At 35.7% G+C, this 25,760-nt stretch overlaps 3 protein-coding genes across 3 annotated transcripts; all 3 read right to left on the bottom strand.

Moving 5' to 3' along the window:
- Positions 1-6,028: 6,028 nt before the first annotated feature.
- On the bottom strand, positions 6,029-6,975 carry LOC142630309 (protein LURP-one-related 3-like). The gene is made up of 3 exons (XM_075804288.1): positions 6,700-6,975; positions 6,389-6,619; positions 6,029-6,279 (listed from the first exon to the last, which is right to left on the bottom strand). Exons 1-3 carry the CDS (start codon positions 6,958-6,960, stop codon positions 6,145-6,147), a joined length of 627 nt encoding a protein of 208 aa, XP_075660403.1. The 5' UTR covers positions 6,961-6,975; the 3' UTR covers positions 6,029-6,144.
- Positions 6,976-16,455: 9,480 nt separating this feature from the next.
- On the bottom strand, positions 16,456-17,462 carry LOC142630584 (pectinesterase 3). The gene has a single exon (XM_075804600.1). The coding sequence runs from the start codon at positions 17,366-17,368 to the stop codon at positions 16,628-16,630; it is 741 nt and encodes a 246-aa protein (XP_075660715.1). The 5' UTR covers positions 17,369-17,462; the 3' UTR covers positions 16,456-16,627.
- A 3,840-nt stretch (positions 17,463-21,302) lies between these two features.
- LOC142631037 (small ribosomal subunit protein uS4y-like) lies at positions 21,303-24,390 on the bottom strand. Its single transcript, XM_075805094.1, has 3 exons — positions 24,213-24,390; positions 23,064-23,445; positions 21,303-21,769 (listed from the first exon to the last, which is right to left on the bottom strand). Exons 1-3 carry the CDS (start codon positions 24,238-24,240, stop codon positions 21,586-21,588), a joined length of 594 nt encoding a protein of 197 aa, XP_075661209.1. The 5' UTR covers positions 24,241-24,390; the 3' UTR covers positions 21,303-21,585.
- Between the last annotated feature and the right edge of the window lie 1,370 nt (positions 24,391-25,760).

The following is a 25,760-nucleotide window of genomic DNA, read 5'->3' as shown; positions in this document are numbered from 1 at the left end:
TAAACTCTCGAGACAACAAGTAATGGCACCAATGCCAAAGAGCTCGTACAATGGCTTAAAATTCTTTGTCATATGTGGAGTACTTTTGCTTAGCATCATTCAACTTCTCACTAAAATAGGCAATTGGGTGGCGCACTTGACTAAGTACTCCCCCTATGCCAATACCTGAGGCATCACATTCCACTTCAAAAGACTTGGTGAAATCAGGGAGACGCATGACAGGTGCCTCAGTCATCTTTTGTTTCACCTCCTTCAAGGCCTTAGTAGCAGCTTTTGTCCAAATAAACTCCCCATGTTTCAAGCAGTCAGTGATAGGGGACATAATGGTACTAAACCCTTTGATGAATCGATGATAAAAGGAAGCGAGCCCATGAAAGTTTCGAATCTCATGTATATTTTTGGGCTCGGGTCAATCCATAATTGCTTGAACCTTCTGAGGGTCGGTAGAAACTCCTTCAGATGACACTATGAAACCTAGGAAGACAACTTTATCGGTAAAGAAATAGCACTTCTTGAGGTTACCATATAAACTCTCATTCCTAAGGGTTGTACAAACTTGAGTTAGGTGGTCTAAGTGTTGCCCCCTAGACTTACTATAAATGAGGATATCATCAAAGTACACAACTAGAAATTTTCCCATAAAAGGCTTGAGCACTTGAGTCATCACTCTCATAAAGGTACTAGGAGCATTGGACAATCCAAAAGGCATAACCATCCACTCATATAAACCATCTTTCGTCTTGAAGACAGTTTTCCACTCATCACCAGGACGAACCCTAATTTGATGATAGCCACTTTTCAAGTCTATCTTGGAGAAGATCGTTGCTCCAGCCATTATATCCAACATGTCATCCAACCAAGGGATAGGAAAACGATACTTCACAGTGATCTTGTTGATGGCACGACTATCAACACACAACCTCCAAGTCCCATCTTTCTTTGGAGTTAAGAGTGCAGGGACTGCACAAGGGCTCATGCTCTCACGAACAAAACCCTTCCTAAGTAGTTCTTCTACTTGCCTTTGCAACTCGGCATGTTCTGCAGGGCTCATCCTATAATGAGGCAAGTTAGGTAGGGTCGCTCCGGGCACAAAATATATGGCGTGTTGGATATCACGCATGGGCGGTAAATGATCGATGAGTTCCTCAGGGAAAACATCCTTAAATTCCTAGAGCACGGACCTCACTTGTTCAGGTTTCTCCTCACAGGTTTCTCCATGAAGTTCCCTAGCAACTAAGACAAACACAATGGATTCCTGAACTGCTACCCTTTCAAATGCCTTTGGGCTTACGATGTTCAGACCTTTCGCCTTCGGTACTTCTGGCTTCTTGCTCATGTCGATTGGCTTAGGTTTCAAAGGATTAAGCACAATCTTCTTGCCTCCAAACATAAATGAGCAAGAATTGGATTTTCCATGAAGGGTGACATCCAAATCATAAAGCCAAGGTCTACCTAAGATAATATGCCCTACATCCATGGGAATTACGTCACACCATACTTCTGCCTTGTAGGTGAGGAATTGAAGTGGGACAACACATCTTTCTTTTATGGCTATAGAGGAAGTATCCACCCAAGAAACTTTATATGGGTTAGGGTGTGGGATCAATTTCAAGCCTAGGAGGGAGACAACGTTAGCAGACACCACATTAATGCAACTCCCACTATCTATAATAACCTTGCAAGTTTTGTCTCCACACTTAGTGTAAGTCTGGAAGATGGCACTTCTTCGCCAATCATCAGTTTCCCTTTGTTCTGTCAAAGCACACCTTACCACATTCACTCTAGGGATACCAAAAACAACCTTGGAGTCATCAACCTGGGGAGAGATGGCTTTAATGCACGTGAGGTAGCTGGGATCATCTTCCCATCCGACCTCAACATCTTGGACTTCTTCAGCATTTGGATCATACACTAGCTCTTCAACATTTTCTACCTTTTCATCATCCTCTTGAATGACAAGGGTCCTAGAGGGACATTTAGCTGCGACATGTCCAGTCCCATTGCATTTGAAGCATTAGAGGCGAGAGCCTAATCTTGAGGGCTCATTGATCACACATTTTCCCTTGTCCTCTTTTTCTATCGGGATGCTATTGGGGTTAACCTTAGGGGGTAAGGCAAGTTTAGGTTTACTGCCAAAAGGTTGAGGGTTGGGAGGAACGCTTCGAAGCTCAGAACGTCGCCAAAAGATAGATTTAGATGCTAACTCACAATTCCTAGCAAGGTCATAGGCTTCTCTTAAGATGGTGACTCCTCGGGTGATAATCTTGCCTAGTAGGTTAGCATTTAAACCTTTCTTGAACCTATTGAGTGTGACAACCTCTTCCTCAACTATTCGAATTCGCCTCTGGAATTCCTTGAATTTCTCTATGTATTCGGTCACAGGAGCAGTGCCTTATTTTAGGCGATCCCATTCCTCAAGGAAGGAGCTCCTATAAGTTAAAGGAAGATAATTCCTCGAGAGGGCGTCCTTCATCTCAATCCAATCAATAATGGGGGGCTCACGTCGTCGCCTAAGGGTTTCCTCAAGGTCCTCCCAGAAAAGATCAACTCTCCCAATTAACTTCATCCTAGCATACCTCACTTTCCTATTCTCAACCCAATGGTAATAGTCAAAGAATTTCTCCATTTGATGTAACCAATCAGTGAAAACCCATGGGTCTAGGCAGCCATCAAAGGTGGGTGCTTCTATCCTTTCCTTAGACATCCTATCATCATAATCCCTAGGACCATAGTGATTATAGTGATCATGTTCAAAGTGTGGAGCCCTATTAAAGTGACCATTGTTATTTTGCCCAAGCATGTTATCTCCTTCATGGTTAATGGTCTCTCTTTGAGATGTTTCAATTCTCTTTACCCTATCCAGCAAATCACGGACACTCTTTGCTAGGTCTCCTATGGTTTGCTCTAAAGAGGGCCTAGATTCGGAAGTGGATTGATATTCAGGGTTTGACATGACGCGACCACTACGTAGATGCATGCAACACAATATTTATGAATGCAGTTGAGATTCCCAAAAATTCAAGTAATCAATTCTCAATGTAAAATTAAAGGTCAAGCAAGAGTGCACGTAGAGATTAGATCGATGAATCAAAGGAAGGAATTGCAGACAAATAGTGACAGTGTTCACAATATTAAGAGATAGCCCAAATAAAAGTCAAATTCCAATAAGCTCCACAATTAATAATAAGAATCAAATATTTCAAAGAAATTAGTTTTTTTTTTTTTTTGGAATTTTAGAGTGGGTACTGAAAGGGGACACAAACAGTAAAACAGCTAATTTGAGCACATAATGTATAGGATAATGGAGTATGGTCGGATATGTACATAAAAAAATATAAAGATAATTTTTTTTTAATGAGATAAAATTGAATCCACCAAAAAAATAGAGTCAGAATTGTATCCTAGTCAGTGGCTCCATGTATTGCACTAGGTAGCCACGGTCTGCTCCTCAAGTAGTGAATTGACTTGGGCTGAGTGGACCTGTGAAAACAATTTAAGCCCAATACAAGCAATGGGCTGTCACAGCAACAATGCTTCTCTTTTTTCTTTTTTTTTGGTGCAAAATAATAAAATACACTGTTTGACAAAAGAAACTACAAACAAAAGAGAAAAAAAGTGCAACGACAGGCCTTTAAAAAAAAAAATTAAACTACAGACTAAAGAAAGCCAAGAAACTAAAAGAGAACAAAATCTCAAAGGTGAAAAAAAAAAATGGTTCGGCGATGGACATGCGGTGCTAGCGATCAACGACGATGGCAGCGCGAAGGTGGGGAAGACAATGGCAGCTCAAATCGTGGAGGAGTGGTGGCGGCTATCTTGGATCTTGGCATCGGCGGTGGTCGACGCCCTCAGCAGCGGTGGTCGAGGGTGAAGTGTTAGGTCTCGCGGCGGCTGGTGGCTGTTGGGCTTCGCGGCAGTGGGTATTGAGTTTGTGGGTGTTGGCGACTGGGTCTTTCGTGGGTCTCTGCTTCTTCTTCTTCTTCTTCTTTTTTTCTTTTTTTTTTGGGCTATGGGTTCTGTGATCAGAGGCGGGCACGGATGGTGGTCACCGGCTTAGGAGGCGCCGTTGGCTTCTCTGTTGATTTGGGGGTGAGAAACTCATGTGGGGCTTGGGGGAATACACGGATTGCAGGGGCTGGCTTAGGCTTGTTCAAGATCTCATGGGGCAAAAACTTGAAAGGTACTATCATGGTTGGCTTTGCTTTGACGTGGTTGTCTACGGTAGTGTTGAATGGACCGGAAGTCTGGCTCTGATACCAAAACTAACGTAGGACAACCACAATATTATAATAGAATAGAAAAATAATAGGATAAACCCTTGGAGTCAGCACCTAAGGGCTGCTTGGAGCCGGCACCAAGCAAACTGGAGTCGGCACCAATGTAAAAAGAAAACAAACGTTTTTTTTATAATTCTCAAAAGCAGTCTTACAATAATCAGAAAAAATGTTTAAATAGCTAACAACACAATGCATAAAGAAACCCTAATTATTAAATGTTCGGGCTTGCATAATCTCAAGCCCAATAACTAATAGGCTCCATCCATAAGGCCACAGGTTGGGCCATCTTCTTTTTGCTCTTCCTCCCATACGTGTGTATAATTGGAGGCCTGTATCTTGTGTCCGCACCAAAAACCCTCTATATTTACGACATAAAATATTATCAGCTGAGTATCTACATTGAGACACATTAACCTAGTATGCTTGGATTGTGATTCTCAGACTAATTTTCATTCTCTGTCTTCCTCACTCACGCTTATTCTCATTTAACTAAAAATGTTATATTTTTTGTTACTTTATTGCTAAATTGGTATTATTACGTACAGACATACTCAAATTCACATTCAATTTCATAACAATATGCTTGTATGGTAACTTATGCTTGGATTACAATATTACCTACAAATGGGACCGTCATGGGTGCTTGGTCAAAAGTGAACTTACTATACACCAATCACATGTTGGCATATTGTGAAATTAGGTGTGTACCATCTTCTCAAAAAAAAAAAAAAATAGAGGTGGGTACCACTGTATCTAGAATTTTCCTTATTTTATTGCTAAATATAAGCCAGTATTCCCATTACTGTTGATGCTCTCTTTTGGGTTTTGGGCTTTGTTTTGCGGGCTCAAAGTGGAACGATAGCCGATAATTGTCCACGGGTCAATGTGAGATCTGGGCTTGATATCCAAATGATCCGAGTCCTACAAGGCCATCTTCTGCCAATTACACATAGCTGCCCACAAAATGGAGCCCAACACCAACACTAACATCATTTTTTTTTTTTTTTTCCGAACAGCTTTGTTCTGTTTGTCATAAGTTTAACTGCTACGTGAGGAAGATAAATGGAGGTTGGTATCTAGCAGAAATGTAACGTAATATTTGCATGGAGTCCTATAATATAAGGATGCATGCTATATGGTTTTACTGCTTTGCAATTATTCCTACCCTAAATTCACTTCATCACCATTCACCAGTTCACCTTGAAATTCCCTTTCATTTTCCATTTCTAGTCCCAAGTTTAGCCAATTGAGTTGGTCTGTACCTTATAGACATACATATGGCAGGTGATGAGGATGATCAATCAGTTGATCGACTCAACGCATAACAATCATCTAATTCTAATTAAACTGCAATATCCAAAGCAGTTGAGCTAATAAAAGTGATTGACACTTGGAGGAGATTGATAATTGGGACCAAGATCTTGTGCAATCGAACTAAAACTTGCAAATAATTCACCGTACAAGAGGCTAAAACGTCTGTGGTCACATTTCAGCATCTCTCCAAACTTCAACATCCAAACTTGACTATTTAGAACTCTTCATCTAATTAGTGCTATGATTATAGCCTATAGATTAATCATCTTGCATATCTCATCCCAATATTGCTTGGTGAGTAGTAGTTTTTTTTTTTTTTTAGCTGTTGGCTTGTTTTTTAAGCATTTAATTATTCCAACATTCTGGATCTCAAGTCCTAATTATAGAGAACTTGTATATCATATATGATCTTAACTTTAGAATCAATTGATCAGTCAAAAAAGCAGTTCATTGATATTTTTCACATGGTTGTGAAACAAGAACAATCATTCTCATGTAGTATAGCTATATATATATTTACATTCAAAATGATCGTTCTGTTGCTTCCACAGTTTCACATTCTACATTTAATAAGACAATACACAACAAAAAGACCCATTATGAGAGAGTGATCAATATTAGGCTCCACTACCATTGTCAAAACATCGCTGCCTAAATCCACCCCATATGTTGATTTCTTTCTCTTTAACTGTCCATGAAAATTAAAACATGACAAAGTTAGCATAAAACTTAAGCAATATTCAACTCAAAGTTCTAAATGAATGAATGAATGAGAAAAGGTATAAGACTAAAATCACCTCTGCAACAAGCCCACCGGATTGGTCTACTATTTTGCAAACTGACTTGCTATTCCAGGTTTGAATCTTATAATGATGTGATTGATTCTCATCCAACCCCACAATAACCTCACATGGTGAGTCCCCTCTTGAAATCCTCAAGCTTTTTCTGACTTGAAAACAAGGCTTTTTCATAACAGTCTCTGTGTCACTGGATCTATAGCCCTCCCAAAACCTGAACAGCTTGAATCTCTACACAAAGAGCACAAATTGTGAGCATGATAAATTTATAGGCCAACTTTACAAAATGATGCTATTTAATAAACTTGTACCTTTCTCAGTATGGTGAAGAGGACTTTGCCCTTGATATCCATAAGATAAACTTCATTACTACACTTGCAGTTGTAGTTATCAACACGATACACGATTTGACCATTAGCATCAAAGACAGTGCAACCTTTGCCACTGAATACTAGAGATTTCATCCATATTGTAAAAGTTTCTTGATTGGAAGTGAGGTAGCAGGAGGTAGAGGGAATTATTGCTTGGGGATGAACCTTTGCCATGATAAGTAAGTTGGTTTTACTTTTCATGGACTACAAAACTAGATGTCAAAGGCTGAGCTACCTAGCTAGGAATTGTGTTGTCCCATATATAGAGCATATTTTAAAGAAATGGAATTTATTTTTTTATAGTTTGTTGAGCTAATGCTAATTAAATATGTAATTTTTTAAAAAGAAAATTACAACATATAGAAGAGAACTTAGAAATCCAATAGTCATACTTTTATACTTTGTTTAATATGGCCCTGGGGCACTAGTCCTTTTCATTTTTTGGTTGAATTGTATTTAAAACATTGATATGGGAGAGCTAGTGTATTCCTTGGTCATTCATTGTAAGTTCATGACTTGTTCCTAGCATTAAACAAACACACCCAAAAGGACAATATTAAAAAAAGTGCATACTGTCACGAACTAAAATAATGTGTTTAAACAATCTTATCACTTTAGTGACCATGCCCCATGTCATATGGCACTTTCACAGTTACATTCTGGAGTTTTAGTCGGGTCTCCTACTTGGTGGCCCTATTATGGAGTTCACTTAGGCGCACATGCATCACATTTAGTTCCACATATTCTTGATGCAATATAGATAGTTAGAGATAAATTCACTTCCTATGTATTTTGATTGATGAACATTATTTTTGTTATGTGCTGTATGATCAGATACTTAAAAACTGTAGAATCCTTAATAAGAATTGCCTTGTATCATTGGCCAATATGAACTACACTCCCCGATGCATACTAGAATGGATCATGGCTTTCTGCCAATTGCCTGGCTAGATGAGATTGTCATATCAATTACCATCTAAGTTATTATAACTTGTAATTCCAATAAGTTCAACTGATAAAGTCTTTTACTCTCTTATCGTCGAATAAAAGTTTTGGGATTCGACTTCTATCTACACCAAAAAAAAAAAATCATTTAGTATCTTAGTTTGATGATAAAGAACAATTATCAAGACAGGTGTCATAGGTTGAAACTATCTCTCAAAAAAATTATTTTAAATTAAAATTTCACACAAAACTTTGACCTTTGTGGTTGTAAAACCTAAATCTTACGTGGATTCCTCCACCAAAAGGTCCATAACAATATTGCACATTAATGACTTTATTAGCGTACTTAACTAACAGCCTAGTGGACAGTAGACGAAGGTCAGATTTGGAGAAACCAAGTGGCTAGAATTTATTAACAAATGGTTAAGATATGAATAAGCAGTGACACGAAATGATATAGAACTATCCTAATGGTAAAGACATTAACAAGTGTTGTGGTTTTGTTTTTTAAAAACAATGTGCTTTCTATCTCTCACTTTCTCTCTGGAGTGCTGGCGGCATTTTAGTAAGGAATAATATTATAGACCAGTTCTGTGGTGGTCGATTAAGGTTGAATCTAACACCAATCCTAGACCCCTAGTTTTTCCTTTTATATAGTTTTAAGTTTTATTTCACTTTGACAATTGTACGTTGATAGGGATTCTCAGAGCTGAATGTTTTGATATATTATCTCTTAGTACCACTGGAGAGTAAGGAATGTCGTTTTTCTTATTGATCGTCACCTTGGCCCATTTCAGGGGGTTTGGATAACTATCATTTATAATTAAGATGGGGTCGGCGGGCTTATCTGAATTATAGTATTTTGTTTATTCTCATCTCTCATGTCTTATTCAAAACCAACTCATGCACTAGAATAAAACGATTTCAACTTCCATTCTAAGGCCTGTATATGAAAAGTTGCAAGAGTCTAGGATATGACAAGGTCCATTCATTTTTTTTCCATATGCATGTCACACTTATATTTAACTGCTAATGTGAAAAATCTAGATATACTAGTTAATCCATATCCTATTGGTTGGTGTCCATGCTTATAAACTTTGGTTGGTATATCAAACTTTGGTTGGTATATTGATAATTAAATCGTTTTGTGAAAAATTAGGACTTAGTGTAATGGCAAGTGCCATGCCTCTATCCAAACAATATAAAGCACTTCTCCCTTTCTTTAATCCTTCAAGTTCAATCATATATATCATACTGCTCTGCTCTTTTTTCTTTTTTCTTTTTTTTTTTCGTTTCAAGCAAGTGATTTTTTTTTTTTCAGATGAATTATTTTCCGTGATTGACCATAGAAAAATATGCTTGACATGCTTGTTAGATTTTGGAACCATCCAAAATGCTAAGTATACATCAATCATTCTATATTCATGGCAGTTCATCCAAGAGGAACTTACAATTTGATAAAATATAAATGCTTTTGTTAACTTCTTTAAAGCTGTATTAAATAGTTCCAACTAACACCACAGGTCCACAGTCATGAGATTTACAAAAAGAAAATCGGAGTGTCTTGAATTTTAAAAAATCATTACGGCCGGGACAAAAATATGTTTTATCCCTCTTTTGTTTTTGTGACTTTTGTCTTAAAAAAAAAAAAAAAAAACATTTAAATTTTCTACGTACATTGTCCCACTCTTCGAAGCTTACGAAAAGACCAAAAAAAAAAAATTAATTAATTACAATTTTTCATTATTGAGCTTTATACTATCTTAGATGAAAGGATGGTATTCAATTAGAACTTTTAATGCTAGAAAGTCAAAAGATGAAATTTAGTATATTTAGTATAAAAAAAAACAGTATACATGTGGTGTTAGTTTATAGTTCTTTAAATACTTAATTTTTATACTAAAATAATTAGGTGAGTTCGACATTGTGTTGCCTTTGTAATATTCTTATTCCTTTGTTTATGAGAAAAATTTTAAAACCTCTTGAATATATTAATTAAAAGACCCACCTTCTTTCTTTATTTTTTTATTTTTTTGAGAGGAGGACGCTCATAATTTTTTTGGGCCACAAGTATAAAAATTAAAGTTTTGTTTACATTTATAAATATATTAATATTTGTCTCCAAATTTTAGGGGGTCAATCCAACACACCTAGCTCTATCATGGGTACATCATTGGGAAAACTTGCTCTATGATAGAATAGACTCATAGAGTAAAAGAAAATAGAGAGTAAGTTCTAACCTTAACAATCTTAATTCTTTGATTAATCCCAAATCTATAATTTTTTCACTCAATTTGTGATCAAACACTAGTAGATGTCAAAATCACATGTTATTTCATCCAATTTGCTTAAATCATTGCCGGATTGAAAAAAAAAAAAATCCTAATTTTCATTATAAACCTAACACCTTAAACCCCCTCTTTTGTTAAATCTCTTCACTTAGGCCGAAGTCCAAACTCTAACCAAATTGGGAGTTTGAGGGCCCGTTTGGATTGGTCATCACTCAATACTTAAAACTCAATACTCAAAACTTATCACTCAAACTCGAAACTCAAACCTCACTCTTTCTCAAAAACTCAAAAACATCTGTTTGGTTTAAAAACTCAATCACATATCTCACATTTTTAACCTAACTTTTTGCCAAAACTGTGGACCCCACCTACTGACACTACACAGTGGTTCACTAACAGCTACCCGCGTCCCCTTCTTCTATACTACACAATGGTTCATTTTATCCCATCAAAAAACCCACTTAAGGCATCTCACAATACCCATTCATCCAAGGTTCTTCCCTCACCTCCCACATCATTGCACGCGCAGATCATCTAAGGTTCTCTCTTCTTCATTTTAATCTTCTTTCCTTTTTCAATTTCACTTTCCTTTTTCAATTTCACAATACCCATTTAAGGCACCTCTTTCAATTTCACTTTCCTTTTTTCAATTTCACAATACCTATCTACAAAATACAGAGAGACCCATCTTCTCATCTCGATCGCAGACCCTTCTTCAGCAAAGTTCAAAACTTCTATTCTTCAACAGCCCTCAACACAACCACAACCTCCACCAAAAAACCCACAAACACAAAAAACCCAAACCCAAGAATCCTTAGATCAAAAACCAAAATCACGAAAATGAGGTGTGGGTTTTTGTTTCTAGGTATAAATTTATGCATGTATGAAATGGTGAAGTGGGTCTGAAGAAGAAAGAAAGAAAGAAAAAGAAAGAAGAACAAAAAAAAAACGTTGGAGTGGGTCTGAAAAAAAAAAATGTCGTTGGTGATGAGGGGGTTTGACTTGACAACACACAAGTCATAGCCCCACAAAGTCCTTATATTTGCCAGCGTGCCACTGAGAATTAGTTCTCAGTTTTTGAAAACACCATATTTTTGTTTTGTGTTTCCATTACTCTAACTCAAAATTTGTAAGTTTTGAGTGATGGAAACACAATGTGAAAATCATGCCAAACAAAAAAATTGGTGTGGGTCCCATGTGTTTTGATAACTCAATTATGAGTTTTGGATCATATCACTCAAAACACCTCTAAACCAAACAAGCCCTAAATCATTAATTGGTACCTCTAATTACATTCTTGAGCCATCAATGTGATAGACTGTTCTTTAGAACGCAACCCCCCCCCCCCTCTCCTCCCAATTTAATAATAAAACCCTAATCTCATAGTGCATGATCTCTAATAATATGTAAAACAGCTTCTTATCTTTTATCAATAGGTGAGTTTAAATATTCAATTTAGATCCTCAATCAATCTCATGATTTATTGGTTGATTGAAAGAAAGAAATTATAAATAGAACATAGAAATCCCTGAATCATGCCCCAAACTTGACCCTTACTTTAGTATTTTTCTAATTCCATCCAAGGTAATAGGATTTTTTTTTTTTTTTTTTTAAATGACCTCAAATTTTTTTTCACTTCTAAAAAGATTTAAACTTTGATTTACTATAACTAGTAAGTTGACCGTGTGATACACGGATAATTATTTGATATTTTATATAAGACGGTTTTGAATAATGTTGTACAAATATTATAAGCAAAAGTAAGTTAAATTAGAGTAAAGAAACATATACATTTTGAGATATTAAAATTAGTTTAATATTTTTCACTATATATTTGTAGCCATCTCAAAGTAAGATTAATTTTTGAAAAAATCATGAAACCAAAGATAAATGCAAAAGAGTAAGGTGACAATGAAAATCAACTAATTTGTATTGAATTTGCATATTTCATACCATGAAATGAAAGTATGTCCAACTCTCTCAACGTCTTCTGCTCACCAATAGTGTGACATTAAGACATGATGTGGGCAAATGCAAATGCATGTATCTTATAGATGATTTAAAATTAAATCATGGTAGAATATGACTTTACATTGCGCACCAAATATTCTCTCTACTTATATACTCAAAACAAAATCTATCCAACCAAATTACCCAAACTTAAATCATATTTAAGCCCTTAATTTTAAAAAGAAAATAACATTACCCGTAGGGGTTTCGGCGTCTTGATGGTAGTGGGAGGCCTATATAATAGAGGTGGTGACTCCTTAGATTCCTCTTTCTCTCTCTTTCAAATATTTTGTCAGTTTCTGGTCTTTTATTTTGGTAATATATAATGAAACAATGCATTTTTATTTTAAAATCCAAAATATTTTTGTGTCTCTCTATCTCTTTTCAGGACCATATCTGGTTAGTTATTACTATTAGTCCTTAATTAATATTTTTTTTAAATATTAAATCGGTGGGTATGCTAAAAGACATGAAGAATACATAAAGATGTAATGTAAGCTTATGTTAGTGCTCAAAAAATAACGGTCCAAGCCCACTTAGATTAGTGGTACCTAGCCCTCTACTTAGGCCCAAACAACAAAATTTTTATAGAAAGTGAGAAATTTAACCAAGTGCAATTCTATGCTATGTCCAAGTTCGTAATTAAGATAACAATTGGAAGTAATATCCTCCTCAGGAAGATCTAAGGAATAGTTTTCTTTATGTAATTGTAGTTCAATTTTACACTCAGTGTGCTATACTTTTCTCTCTCCTATTCTAGTAGTATTGGAAAATGTTCTTCCCCTTTTCAGGTGGGTTCCCTTCATTTTATAGTCATTTCCTACGCATCTTAACCCTCCACCTATACGTTTCCAAGCATTCTCCTAGGATACTTGTCCCATCAAAGCTCTAATGAAGATGGTAGAAGGAGATGCTAGATGTGAAGTTACTGTTTATGGATCATTTCCACATTAATGCAGCTAATAAGGTTGGTAGAGGGCATTAAATATAGAGGTGGAAGGGATATCCTTCAAGATGCTTTCTCACACTATCCTTGTTCAGGTTTCCACACCCCTTCCTTTCCTCGAGCTTTTTAGAGATATTTGTTATCCTGATTGCTTCTTTCTCCTCGGGTAGATGGGGTTCTCGGGACTTACTTACCCTCCTAACCCTGGATTACAAAGACCGTTCCTCGGTCTAGACTCTTCGGTCCTCAGGCCCCACACAGCTTAGTCAATTAATGAGACATTAATGAGATAACAATAAAAATAAGTTAATGTGAACTTTTGGGTAACAGTTTAAAAAAATATAATTTAAAAAAATAAATAAAAAAACCAACCTTAATGAAAGAGGTAAATAAGAGGCTAAATGCAAAATTAGAGTGTCACTTGATAGGACCTCATGCACTCAAGCATGAAGTCTCTGCTTATATATATATTGATGATTAATAGAAACATGTTAGTGTGCATTAGATATAAAGGGAATTAAAGAGTTAAGAGAGAGAAAGAGGTGGATTGGTTTTTGACCTGCATCTTTTCAATTTTTTTCTTTTGAGTGAAATCTTTTCAATTTCTAAATGGACGTTGGAATTCATTTTTCAAGAGGATGTAAGGTGGAAGGCCGAATGCAATAATTAGTCTAATATAGCCCTATTAGAGTGCCACATAGTAAGATCTCATACTCTCCCACATAAAGTCTCTGCTTTTATTTATTTATATATATATATATATATATATATATATATATATATATATATATTGATTAATTGATATGCAAGGGATCAAAAATGGGTTTTTCGGATGACAATGGCAACACAAGGGAGGGCGGAGGAAGGTTAAGTTTAAGGAAAGGGAGAGCAACCACTCCTTGTAAAGTATTACAGTTATTTTGAATTTTGGTTATTAAAGAAATTAACTTTCCAGAAAAAATTCGTCGTTTTCCCATGACTCCAACAACAGCACCCTTTTTTTTTTCTTTTTTTTTTTGAGAAACTGCTTACTGTTAGATGGGGGAATATATTTGGACATATAATTAGTTTAGATTTAGAAATCTAAACTTAAACATATATTTGTTTTATTTTATTTTCATTTTAGATTTTTTGGTCTATATTACACTATCTGTAGGTATGAAGTAAGATTTGCAATAAATATTTCAATAAATCTTATATTTGTTTGCGTTACTTTTGAGTCTTATCTAACTCTGTTGAATAGATTTTTATTACTGAAGCTTTGATTTTGTATTAACTGTAAGAAATTTGCAAATTATTCGTTACTTGTCTCATTACATACATAGGTTATTACAAAATGATTTTATCAACTTGACATGTTGGTAAATTGATCTCTTATATCTGGGTTTTTTTTTTTTTTTTAATAATGAGATGGAACAAGTTGAGTTGTGAGAGAGAAGCATAATATATTCCCCTGTGGGTGCATATTCCAAACAATTTATCATTCATTGCGAATCCCTAGCTTGAAGTGAGTACATTCATGTGTTTATAATCCATTGTTCACCTCTATTAATATTTTAAGATAGTGGGCCTAGTGTAAACTTGAGCTTTATTAATATCGCACGCCCTTCTCTTTGAGAGATGCGACATGTGAGATTCGGGTCAATTTATTTCAAGTAATTATTTTCACTCTCTTTTTTTCCCGACTTTTAATTCTTAGTGACCCTTGAAGATTAGCTTACTTATCAAGCTAACTCATTATTTTATTGTTATCAGTGGCTTATTTAATACTCTATCAAAACCCATTCAACTACTAGATTTATTACAAATAGAAACAATTGATCTCTCCTTTTCTCTCCAACAATTTTTTTTTTTTTTTTGGCAATTGAAATTCTCTACTTAATCACAACTAAGGAAAGGTATATTAGAAGGTTGTTCTTAAACCTTCGTGAGTGGAAGTGCATCTATCACAAAAGTCGATGCTATAGTCTGATCTTGGATGATTGTTCAGCCAAGAGAGTCATTCACACTAAATTATACTCTAGTTGACATGAGTCAACTCTTAGGGATGGTAAAATCATTCTAAACCTCTCTTTATTTTTTTGTTCTTGCTAACTATTTGGCTTTATTTTAGTTTGATCAAAACTAGTTTATTCTTAGCTATATTTCCAACACACCCTTGTTTAAAAACTCCGTTTGTTTGAGAGAAAGCTGCAGAAATTTATTGTTAATGTAAATAGAAAATTACAAGAGCAGTATATGCTAGGAGAGATCAAAACTCTCAAAGAAAAAATCTACAAACAACAGAGCATCAACTCTGAGAAGACAACTTTCTTGTTTAGCTGTATGCCCATTCCAGTATAAAAAATAGAATTAAATCCATGCTGGGTGTACCTAGTATTTAACAATATGGTCATTATTTGGGGCTGCCATCATTGATCCTTCATTGGTAGAGAGAAGAAAATACAAGTTTTTTCTAATGTGCGAGATTGGGTAGAGAAGAAATTACGAGATTGGAAATAAAAGCCTCATTAGTCTCAAGCAAGGAGGAAAGCTCTTATCAAGGCGGTAGCCTAGGCAATTTCTACCTACACCATGACTGTATTTATACTACCTGATAAGTGCACTGAGATCAACTCCATGGCAAGCAGATTCTGGTGGGATCAACAATGAAGTGAATGCAAAATTAATTGGAGGAGTTGACAAAAAATGTGTCGTTCCAAGAGAATAGGTGGCGGGAGTTCGGATATATGAAAACCTTCAATTTGGCTTTGCTTGCCAAGCAAGTTAGCAACCTTTCATCACCCTCAATCCTTATTGTTTCGGGTGCTCAAGGTCAAATATTTTCCTAGTCACTTTATGCAAAGCTAAATTTGGTGGTGATTCATCGTATGCTTGGTGTATAATTATGGAAGCAAGGAAGGTGATAGAGAGAGGGTCCATGTGGCGGGTTGGAATGGGTCATCACATTAAAGTTTGGACAACAACGGTTAATTTCTGGATGCAAATGCTTCTGTTAATGAATTGATAGACAGTCACAGAAACTCATGAAACACAGCTTTATTGGGTGAAGTCTTCTCTCCCCAAAGTAAATATGGTTTGCAAAGGGATAATTTTTGACTTATACATGTGAATTGTGCCATGAGGAGGCTGAGAGCCTGAGACAACCATCCATTCAATGTGGCTCTGCCCATCAGTTCAGGCAATGTGGCAGCAAAGTAAACCGTGTTTTTATGAGGTGCCAAAGGGGGAATAAGAGCTCTGGTAAAATGCCTGTAATAACAATCTTCGCCTCAAGAATTTGCGGTTTGATGTACCATGTTTTTGTTAATTTGGAGATTACAGAATGAGAGGCATGAAAGGGGTAGCTCAGAAGGGCATGGAATTTGCAATGGAACTTGGCTTGAGGGAGATCATTGTGTTTTCTCAACCTCAAACTCAGTTAAGCATTGTAGAATTTCTAATTGTATCAAAGTTCTCAATCCCATAAAACAAGAATCAATCAATTTTGACTAAAAGCAGAGATTGCAATCCAAAAAATCATTACTACAATATATGGAATCCTTATACATTTTGTACATGCATTACCAATTTATAAGCCCAAATAAGATAACAAATTAACATCAGAAACATCCACACACATACAAAGTAAGATCACAAATTGTTCATTAAACATAGTTTAAAAAGGACCAAAATTTCAATGAAGGGGCATATTGAAACTGCGAAGAAGGGTGTGGATATTAGCCAAAATTGCTAAGCAATTACTTGTGTACTCCTGTGACTTCTTCATCTTGGTCTTGACTTCATCAAGAGCCGTTGACCCAGTCTCTTCCAAACCATCCAAGCACGTCCCTTGGTCCGTCATGGCAGCACTGATCCACGTCTGTAAATCGCCGATCTTGGTCTCCGTCAACACCTTCCCTCCTCCTGGGCCCACCTCCATCGCCACCACCGAGTCATTGAGTCGACTCACTGCGTCCTCTATCTGGCTCTGACAGTCAGAGAAAGCAGCCCCTTGGTTTGAATTCGAAATCATGGTGTTCTTGAAGTTAGAGAGCTCGGCGATGGAGACTCGGAGAGAGAGCTTGAAAATGGCTTCTGGGTCAGTGAGATTTTGGGATGATAATGAAGTTATGCTGGAGAAGCACGAATCGGGGTAGCGAGTCACGTTGCAGACGGCTTTGATGACTGAGTCAGTGTCATGCTCGGCCGAGTTGGATGATGATGATGATGGTAAATCAGGTGGGTCAGATACGGACTTGTGGACAAGCACTCCGAACATGGCACCGAGGGTTAGAGACAAGAAGAGAATGGCTAAGATTGAAGCTGCAGTGACAGGGGGCTTCTTCTGTGTGTTTGTGTTTGGATTTGGAGATTGATGTTGGAATTCCAGGTCTTGTACTTTGCCATAGCCTTTGATGAAGTTAATTGAATCCATGTTTGCTTTTCTTTTTTTAGTTTTGGTTTGGGGATTTTGAACAACGTTAACTTGTTCGTGGTGCTCGAAGGTAAACGACTTTGATACCGACACACATGACATATATTGATATATTATTGTTTAGACTTAAATTAAATAATAAAAAAATGTTTTTTTTTTATGAACAGAAAATTTTTATTAAAGAGGAGAAAAAAAATGTTTAGACTTTTGACTAGAAAATAATATATCAATTATTGTGTACATGACCAATTTTTTGGTTTACCAGTACTTCAAAAAAACAGTTTACAGTGGTCACAGATTTATTCCGGGCCAACAGAAAGGAAGAAGGGTATCTAGTTATTTCACTATTAGAGCAACCCTAATTGGAAATTTCATCCTATCTTATTTTACTATCTCAAAAAGTTATTTTATCAATTATACAATACTATTTTACTATACACCTAGTATCTCAACTTTTATTTTATCATTCTACACATTAAAATAATATAAAATAAATATAAAAATATTTCTCACTTCTCTCTCTCTCATCTCCGTTTCTCTTACTCTCTCTATTTCCCTCTGATCTCAGTCACACCACCCACCTCCGCTGAGCAAAATTCATAGCAAAATCCAGTCAAAATCAAAATCAAAATCAAAATCCAGCCAAAATAAATAGCAAAATCAAAATCCAAATCCAAAATCCAAAATCAAAACTAGGCCCTTGCCGCCGCTGCACCACCTGACCCACGCCCACATCAGCAAACCACTGCCATGGCAACCCCTAACTCCACCATCATCAATCACCCACTACCCACCCCTTCACCACCACCACGGCAACCCCCACCTCCACCATCATCAACACCCACCACCACCTCAACCCCCCACCACTACCACCACATCAATCACAAACTCAACCCCACACACACACACTCACACTCATCAAACCTACCGCCACACATCCATCCACCACCAAAATACAACAGATCGGTGAAGATCGAACTAAGCACACCCACGCTGATCTCAACCAACCACACCGTGAGAGAGAGAAAAAAACCCAGAGAGAGAAAAGAAACACAATTGATGCTTGGTGAGAGGCTTCAGCGATGGAGAGAGAGAGAGATGAGCCCGTGTGAATGAGAGAGAAGAGAGAGGCTTGAAGCTTCAGTGATGGAGAGAGAGGGATGAGAAATAGAATGAGAGAGAAATCTGATATTTAGAATAAAGTATTATATTTTGTTTTACAATTCCGCTACAATGCGATTCTGCATTTAGAATCACACTTTAGCGAACTTGCAAATTTTTTTGCAATATTAACTTTTTATAAGTCCAAATGTAGAGGTTTTTTGGGCGTTTATGCTAAATTAAACCAACATATGGCATATACCATTATCAATGTGAATGCTCTTAGCTTAAGATTGCGTTCTTTGTAAATGAGGTTCTTTGTAAATGAGATAACGGGAGGAATTAAAATGACAAGAAGTTTAAAATATGAGGACTAAAATAAAGTTATAAAACCTTGAAAACCAAATTGAAAACATGGTCAAAATATAGAGACCAAAAAGATATTTTTGCCTATAATAATATATGTAGTTTTTACTTTGAAATGGTTTATAATTCATATCGATAAATTATATCTCTCAATGTTAATATTGGACGAAACTTAACTGTTGGTCTCGAATTGAGTCCAAACTATGCATAAATACCTTGGTCTATTTACAAAACTAACTGCTAAAGATTAATCTACAATAAGTTAATCATCAACAGAATTTGTTTATAGGTGAAACTACATTATTAGTCCCTAAAGTTTGTCTGTCAAACACTATTAGTTCCTCAAGTTTCAAGTAAACGCTATTGGTCCCTAAAGTTTAAAAAATGAGCACAATTTGTCTTTTTTTAACTACCATTAGTTTCAGTTCTATGTGGCTAACAAAGCAATAATATGGTAAATTTTGAGTGACATGGCATCAATTTTTTCCAGTTAAATCTTCTAAAAAAAGTTAAAAATAAAAAATTGCTACTTATTGAAAACCCATGACCCATTAGAAACAACCAAGTCATTTTGTGACCCGTTAAGAAGAAGGTATTCCCAAATCAAATATGAAATTGCTAGCTCTAATCAGAAGGGAGAGAAATCCCTAAACAGTAGCATCACTAGTAGCCGTTTGCATCATCTCTAGAGCTCGAAAAAGTATTCTCATACACAAAATTCATTGTTGCACTTGGATAAATAAAAAAAACATCGCTTAGGTCTCAACACACATTAACACAGAACTCTTCCCCATCCCTAAATGTCATCATTCCAAAATAACAACAAAGCAGTCCCCTCTTCTATGACAACAAATCCATATACACAATCTTACTCTCTATGATCGCCCAGCATCACATAGGGTGATAGTGATATAGGGCTCTTCTAAAGCCATTATGATTGCAAAAACGTGGCTAACTTTTTCATATTCAATTTCCTTAATATAATTCACAATATTATGTGACATGTTTCCTAACAAGTAATCTACAAAATGTTAAGATATTATATAGTATTTGTTTTGAGATTATAGGAAACAAAAATATCAACTATGATTCTCTCTTTTTCGTTTTTCTTTTTCGCAAATTATTTTATACATAAATTAATCCAGATCAAAGCTAACAATTTTACATTTGATTGGAAAATGGGTCACAAAATAGGTTCGTTGTTTCTAACCGGTCATGGGTTTTAAATTTTTAATAATAAAAAGTGATGTCATTTCACTTAAAAATTTATCATATCATTGCCCTATTTGCCACATAGGCACTAAGACCAAGACCGTTAACAAAAGGACTAAGGGTATGTTAGGTAATTGCTTTTTTCCCTTATTTTCTGTTTTCAAATACAATTTTCTATTTTTGAGACTAAAAAACTTGTTTGGCAACTCAAAATAGACAGAAAATAAAACTTATTTTCAAAACTCAATTTGTGAAGGAAACTGAAAACATGCAAAAGGCTATTTTAGTATTTTCTATTTTTTTTTCTTCAAAAAACTTTTATTATTTTAATTTCAATTAACCACACTTTTTTATTTCAAAAATACCCAAAAAAAAGTATTTTATTTATATTCCAAAAACAAGTTTTGAAAATAAAAAACAAAAACTATTACCAAACATAACCTGTGTTTACGTTTTAAACTTTAGAAACTAATAACACCCACTTGAAACTTAAGGAACTAAGACCGCTTAATAGGCAAACTTTAGGAACTATCGGTGTAGTTTCGCCTTGTTTGTATCTCTAATTTTTAATTCTGGATGGAACTTAACAGTTTCATTTAATCCCAACTTTTGGATTTAAATGTAAAAATTGAAACTTGAGAACCAAAATTGTTAAATGACCCAACTAGAAAAGGGTAAATCTTAATTTACTCTTGATTCTAAGTGCAATAACACTAGCTTGAAACTTGAGAGACTAAAACCACTTAATAATCAAACTTTAGAAACCAATGGTGTAGTTTCACCTTGTTTATATCTCTAATTTTTAATTCTGGACAGAACTTAACAGTTTCATTTTAATCCCAACTTTTGGATTTAAATGTAAAATTTGAAACTTTGTGAACTAAATTGTTAAATGACCCAACTAGAAAAGGGTAAATCTTAATTTACCCTTGATTCTAAGTGCGCCTACACCACCCATTTCCATACCCGAAAAAAGAATCAACAAAATACACTAGAAAACTTTACCAGTATAACATTGTAACAAACTAACAATTGACCCATGAGCAAAACTTAGGTTCAGTTCTCTAACTATATTCAAGCACATGGTTTCATTAACTAATGAAACACACAATTTTATCTTTCCAAAACACAATTAAATTTATTACAATTTTGCATTTGAATTTAATTAAGGAACTGTGCCTAAGGACCTGCACCTAAGTTTTACCCTTGACCCAAAGGCTGTGAACACAGGCAACTGATTTATCACACACTAACATATCCAATAAGCACATCCCATGTATAATTTAACAGGCCTAGAAGGCTCATAAATGACAGCTGAAACTCTAGCTAGCAATCCTCCATAATGAATTTCCTCTGCCATTGGGTTCGACACACATTTTTAAGCCAAGAAAACACACATTGTACATATAATAACAACAAGCTATTTCTATTCTCACTTAAAGTGATACTAAACATTGCAAGCAAAACATTGAAAGTTCAAAAAAGTTGAGACCTCAGTCCTACTGGTAGTATTACTAGTAAAGGTCCTAACCCATCACTCATTCTTCATCCTCTTCATCTGCATCTCCACCAGCAGCCTTCTTAGCAGCTGCCTTCTGATTCCTTCTCTTCACTCTTCCAGGTCGTCCACCACCAAATGGACTGGTAAGTGAGAAATCAATGTGCTTCTGTGAATCAACCCTCACCATGAAAGATGGAATATTCACAACCTGCCTCCCAACCCTGGCCAGCCAAAAAACAGTCATTAGCATTGTAAGAGTAAATGATCCTTAACCCTCATACGTGCAGCCATAATCACTAATCGTAGGCATTCAAGTCAACAGTACAAAATGATTATCCATTTTAACACTGAAAATTTTCTTACAAATGCAGAAATTATTCTTTAGAAGAGAGGGAAAAACATCAGGCACTTTGGAAATGTCAGTAACTGTAGTAATGAGTTGCACTCAGCAACTTTGAGTTTTTATCAGGGCTACTATCCTACAGAGGCATCAACCTTTGATATATTTTCCCAACTCACCTAAGCTAAAGAAGAATTAAAATGGTATTTTTACAGACCCTGCAGTACATAGGATTAAGCAATCAATGTCCAGGCAGCTAATTCATATATAAGAGAAAGGAAATAAAAGATGAAAGAAGAAGAATACAAAGTATTGCCTCAAATCATTCACCCATACTTTCTGAATATCTTTTGAATTTTGATTCAGAGCAGTTCTGGGAAATATATACAATCTTTATTTGACACAACAATGGTATCACCAAGACAGTACTAAAAAATTCTAAAAAGCCCATTTGAGAGGGTATGATTTCATGAGAATATATTACATCAACAAGAAGTGCATACAAACTGAAATAGCAAATAAATACATATACAAGCCACAAGAATAAATTCAAGGGTCTCAATTGGAGTCCATTAACCACACACAAACATGCACATACATATTAGCAGTGTGCCAAACATGTAAATTTCGTATAAATTCATCAACACACCATTACTACCATGACACAATTACCAAGAAAACCATCACATCCAATTGTTCCACTTGCACTACAGTGCCATCACCATCAAATGCATCAGCTGTTAACACTACCACCACCACCACCATAACAATTGGAATTATGCTAGGACCACACAAATGGCCACAACATTGGCCACAACTCGCCCATGTGGTGAGTTGTGGCCAATGTTGTGGGCCTTGTGGCCATTTGTGTGGTCCTAGCACAACTCTAACAATTGCTCACAGTTACAAAAAGAAACACCAGGATTATATTGAGCACCAAAATGCTATTTAAACAGGTCAGTTTACATCTTTCAAGGTCAGTTTGCATCTTTCAAGGTATTTCTTTTATGAACACACCTGTACTGACCACGCCTCGTATTTCTACCTTACAAGGGAAACAAAGCTTTCTCAAGATCTAGTTACAACTTACAACCAACTTACAGGACTAATCATTTGTAATTAACATAGCAATGAAGCAGGTATTCTATATTTACTAGTCAAAAAGATAATTTTACCTGATATGCTTCTGCCTAATGAGCACTCGAGCATGGTGGATGGACTTGGCCATTCCTGACTTGAAGACAAGTGTCTGAAGACGGCGCTCAAGGAAGTTCTCCACAGTCAAGGCCAACACATAATCGAGCTTGTTCTGACTCTCATCCAAAAGCCCATACCGATTCATCCTTCGGAGAAGAGCCTCACCCTCAAAGATTCGACGAGAGTTCTTCTCATCGAGGGTCAGAAGCATCCTTGCATTGTTACGAATACGGCTAAGAGCATACTGAACCCTCCACAACTCTCTCTTGCATCGCAGCCCATACTCTCCCACAAGCCTCAACTCAGCATCCAACCGCTCCTTCTCATATGGGCGGCGAGGTTTCTTAAAGGTCTTCCCATCTACGTATAACTCAGTTTATATTAATACAAAGAAACAAAGAAACAAAATTTATCTGCAATTTTTAATAAACACCTCAAAATGATCTATTAACTTATGCCATGCTGGGTTTATGAGATAAATAAAGAACGACTTTAAAAATAGCTCTCGGTTTGGCTGCCAAGGAACCCAAAATGAGGGGGAAAAATAGACTGCAACTAAATCCCAACATCTTCTATGATAAATATACTAACTAAACTCAGTTTGGTATTTACAATTTGTTTGGTTTCTAAGAAAATGAAACAAAAGAATAAATTAACACTCAATTTAGCTGAATGATACCTATGGAGGAGATAAAAGAACATGTATGGATTCCAACATCTACCCATGTTATAATTTCTAGCTCAACTCACTAATCTTTGCACATATTTTGGCACAACTCAAACCAAACAACAGAAAATGCAAGACAATCATATTGAATATCACCAATTAGACCTCAAGCTTCCTTTTCAACCAAAAAGACCCCTTTCTTTTTTATTTATTCTGAATCTAAAATTCCCATCCATCATTTGATATTTGAAACCACATAACACAAAAACCCTCAAAACTCAAAAACACAACAAACTAATTATTAGCGAAAGTTAAGCATAAGATCTAAGGCTCCAACTGCAATTCCTTTCCTCAATTTTCTCAGCACCCAAACAAGTATTAACAGTAAAAACCCAAAAACAAAAACAAAACAAAACAAAACAAAAGGTACTTCAAAATCAAAAGGCAGATAGGGGCTTACAGTTGCGATAGAAAACAACGTGAACCATGGCTGCTCTCTCGCTCTCTCTCTCTCTCTCTCGGATGAGCTAGCTAGGAGGAAAGTGAAAGTGTGAGCGACTTTGTGCTTTATAATGGAACCCTAAAACCCTAATCTTGGAATTGGATTTACAAACTACGTGTTGCCAAACGTACTTCTTGGGTTTTTTTTTTTCACTTTTTAAGGCCTCGCCTGACCTTGTTTTGAGCGGCCCACAATTTATCTAGGCCCAATTTCAGATATATAAAGGAGAGAAGCACACAACCCATAGAGTATTGAGTAGGGTAGGAATCTTAATCTTATTATTACTTTTCTTTAATAAGTGTCATTTATTTACCAAAAGTTTTGTAGCTTTTTTTTTTTTTTTTTAAGAGAGAGAGAGACAACTCATGGTGTTTACAATGGAGACGTAGGTTTAAATCATTTTTTGTATTACTAATTACTCTTTATCCTTTCATTAAATTCTTTGTCCCTTTTAATAAAATTTTAATTTATGTATTGGGAGGAGGGGGACAAAGACAACAAAAGCAAAGGTTGGGAACTTTGTTGGCTTGATATTGAGTTCCATTTGCTTAACCAGTTTAAGGGGGTCAAGCATCATATTAGAAAGGAAAAAAAACTTTAGAAAATGTGATTTTTGTGATTCTTCTTTTAAAATAAATCATTTTTTTGGGTGGGGAGAGTTATTGGGAAGACATTTTATTTGAATTTTTTGGAAAGCATATTTTTGAGGTTTTTTTTTGTGGGGGGGGGGGGGGGGGGGGGGCATGTTTTGTTTAGATTATGAGATTTTTGGAAAATATCTCTTGAAAAATATTTTATTTGGCTTTCTTGTTATTTTTGAAAAGTATATTTTGGCAAATGATCTTTAAGAAAAATGAGTTTTTGTTTTCAAAAACGATTTTTGGAATAATCGCCTCTCAAAGATATTCAATGGGAGAAGTTAAAAAGAGCTTCAGAATTCTCATATCTAGTTTTTCTTTACTTTCTAGTCGTCATCTTCTTCTCTAAATTTGGGTTACAAGGCCACGTTTATATGTGTAGGGTTTAGGTTTTAAGTGCCTACAAAAATCTCATAGAAAAGCTAGGTCAGTGGCTTTCCATAAAACTCGTTCGACCAACAATACTTGGGAGGAATTGATGAGCCTCTCTATTTGGCAAAAATAAAAGTTCTCTCGATCCAGGTGATTGGCTAGCTTCTTAGTTTCTTTTTACAAAATACCCTTGTTCCTTTCATTTTTACAAAATAACTGTCAATATGTTTGTGTTGGGATTTTTTTTTTTTTTTTCCGAAGAAAGAAACACATACAAAGGAGAGGGAATGAAGTTTTAATGCAAAGATACACCACAAATTCCATTCAAAGTTACAGTAACTTTTAAGGGAGATTGGGGCATTGGGAAATAAATATTTAAATGTAAAAGAAAAATTTTAAGGTAGAATTAATTAGGCCGACCTTAACTATTTGGGTTCTCAATCGCTCTAGTTCAAACTGCAAGCAACTTATTTTTCCCACCAGAAAAAATTACAAG

Source organism: Castanea sativa, chromosome 4 (genome assembly GCF_040712315.1).
Source record: "Castanea sativa cultivar Marrone di Chiusa Pesio chromosome 4, ASM4071231v1".
In the NCBI taxonomy this organism is placed as follows: Eukaryota; Viridiplantae; Streptophyta; class Magnoliopsida; order Fagales; family Fagaceae; genus Castanea; species Castanea sativa.
This window is presented reverse-complemented; position numbering and strand designations above follow the sequence as displayed.

Coding starts and splice junctions, on each gene's coding strand:
- LOC142630584 (XM_075804600.1), bottom strand. CDS start 17,368: ATGGATTCAATTAACTTCATCAAAGGCTATGGCAAAGTACAAGACCTG.
- LOC142631037 (XM_075805094.1), bottom strand. CDS start 24,240: ATGGTTCACGTTGTTTTCTATCGCAACT. Junction 23,446..24,212: donor CGTTGTTTTCTATCGCAACT/GTAAGCCCCTAT, acceptor AGTTATACGTAG/ATGGGAAGACCTTTAAGAAA. Junction 21,770..23,063: donor ATTAGGCAGAAGCATATCAG/GTAAAATTATCT, acceptor TTGGCTGGCCAG/GGTTGGGAGGCAGGTTGTGA.
- LOC142630309 (XM_075804288.1), bottom strand. CDS start 6,960: ATGAAAAGTAAAACCAACTTACTTATCATGGCAAAGGTTCATCCCCAA. Junction 6,620..6,699: donor TCTTCACCATACTGAGAAAG/GTACAAGTTTAT, acceptor CTCTTTGTGTAG/AGATTCAAGCTGTTCAGGTT. Junction 6,280..6,388: donor CCGGTGGGCTTGTTGCAGAG/GTGATTTTAGTC, acceptor TTTCATGGACAG/TTAAAGAGAAAGAAATCAAC.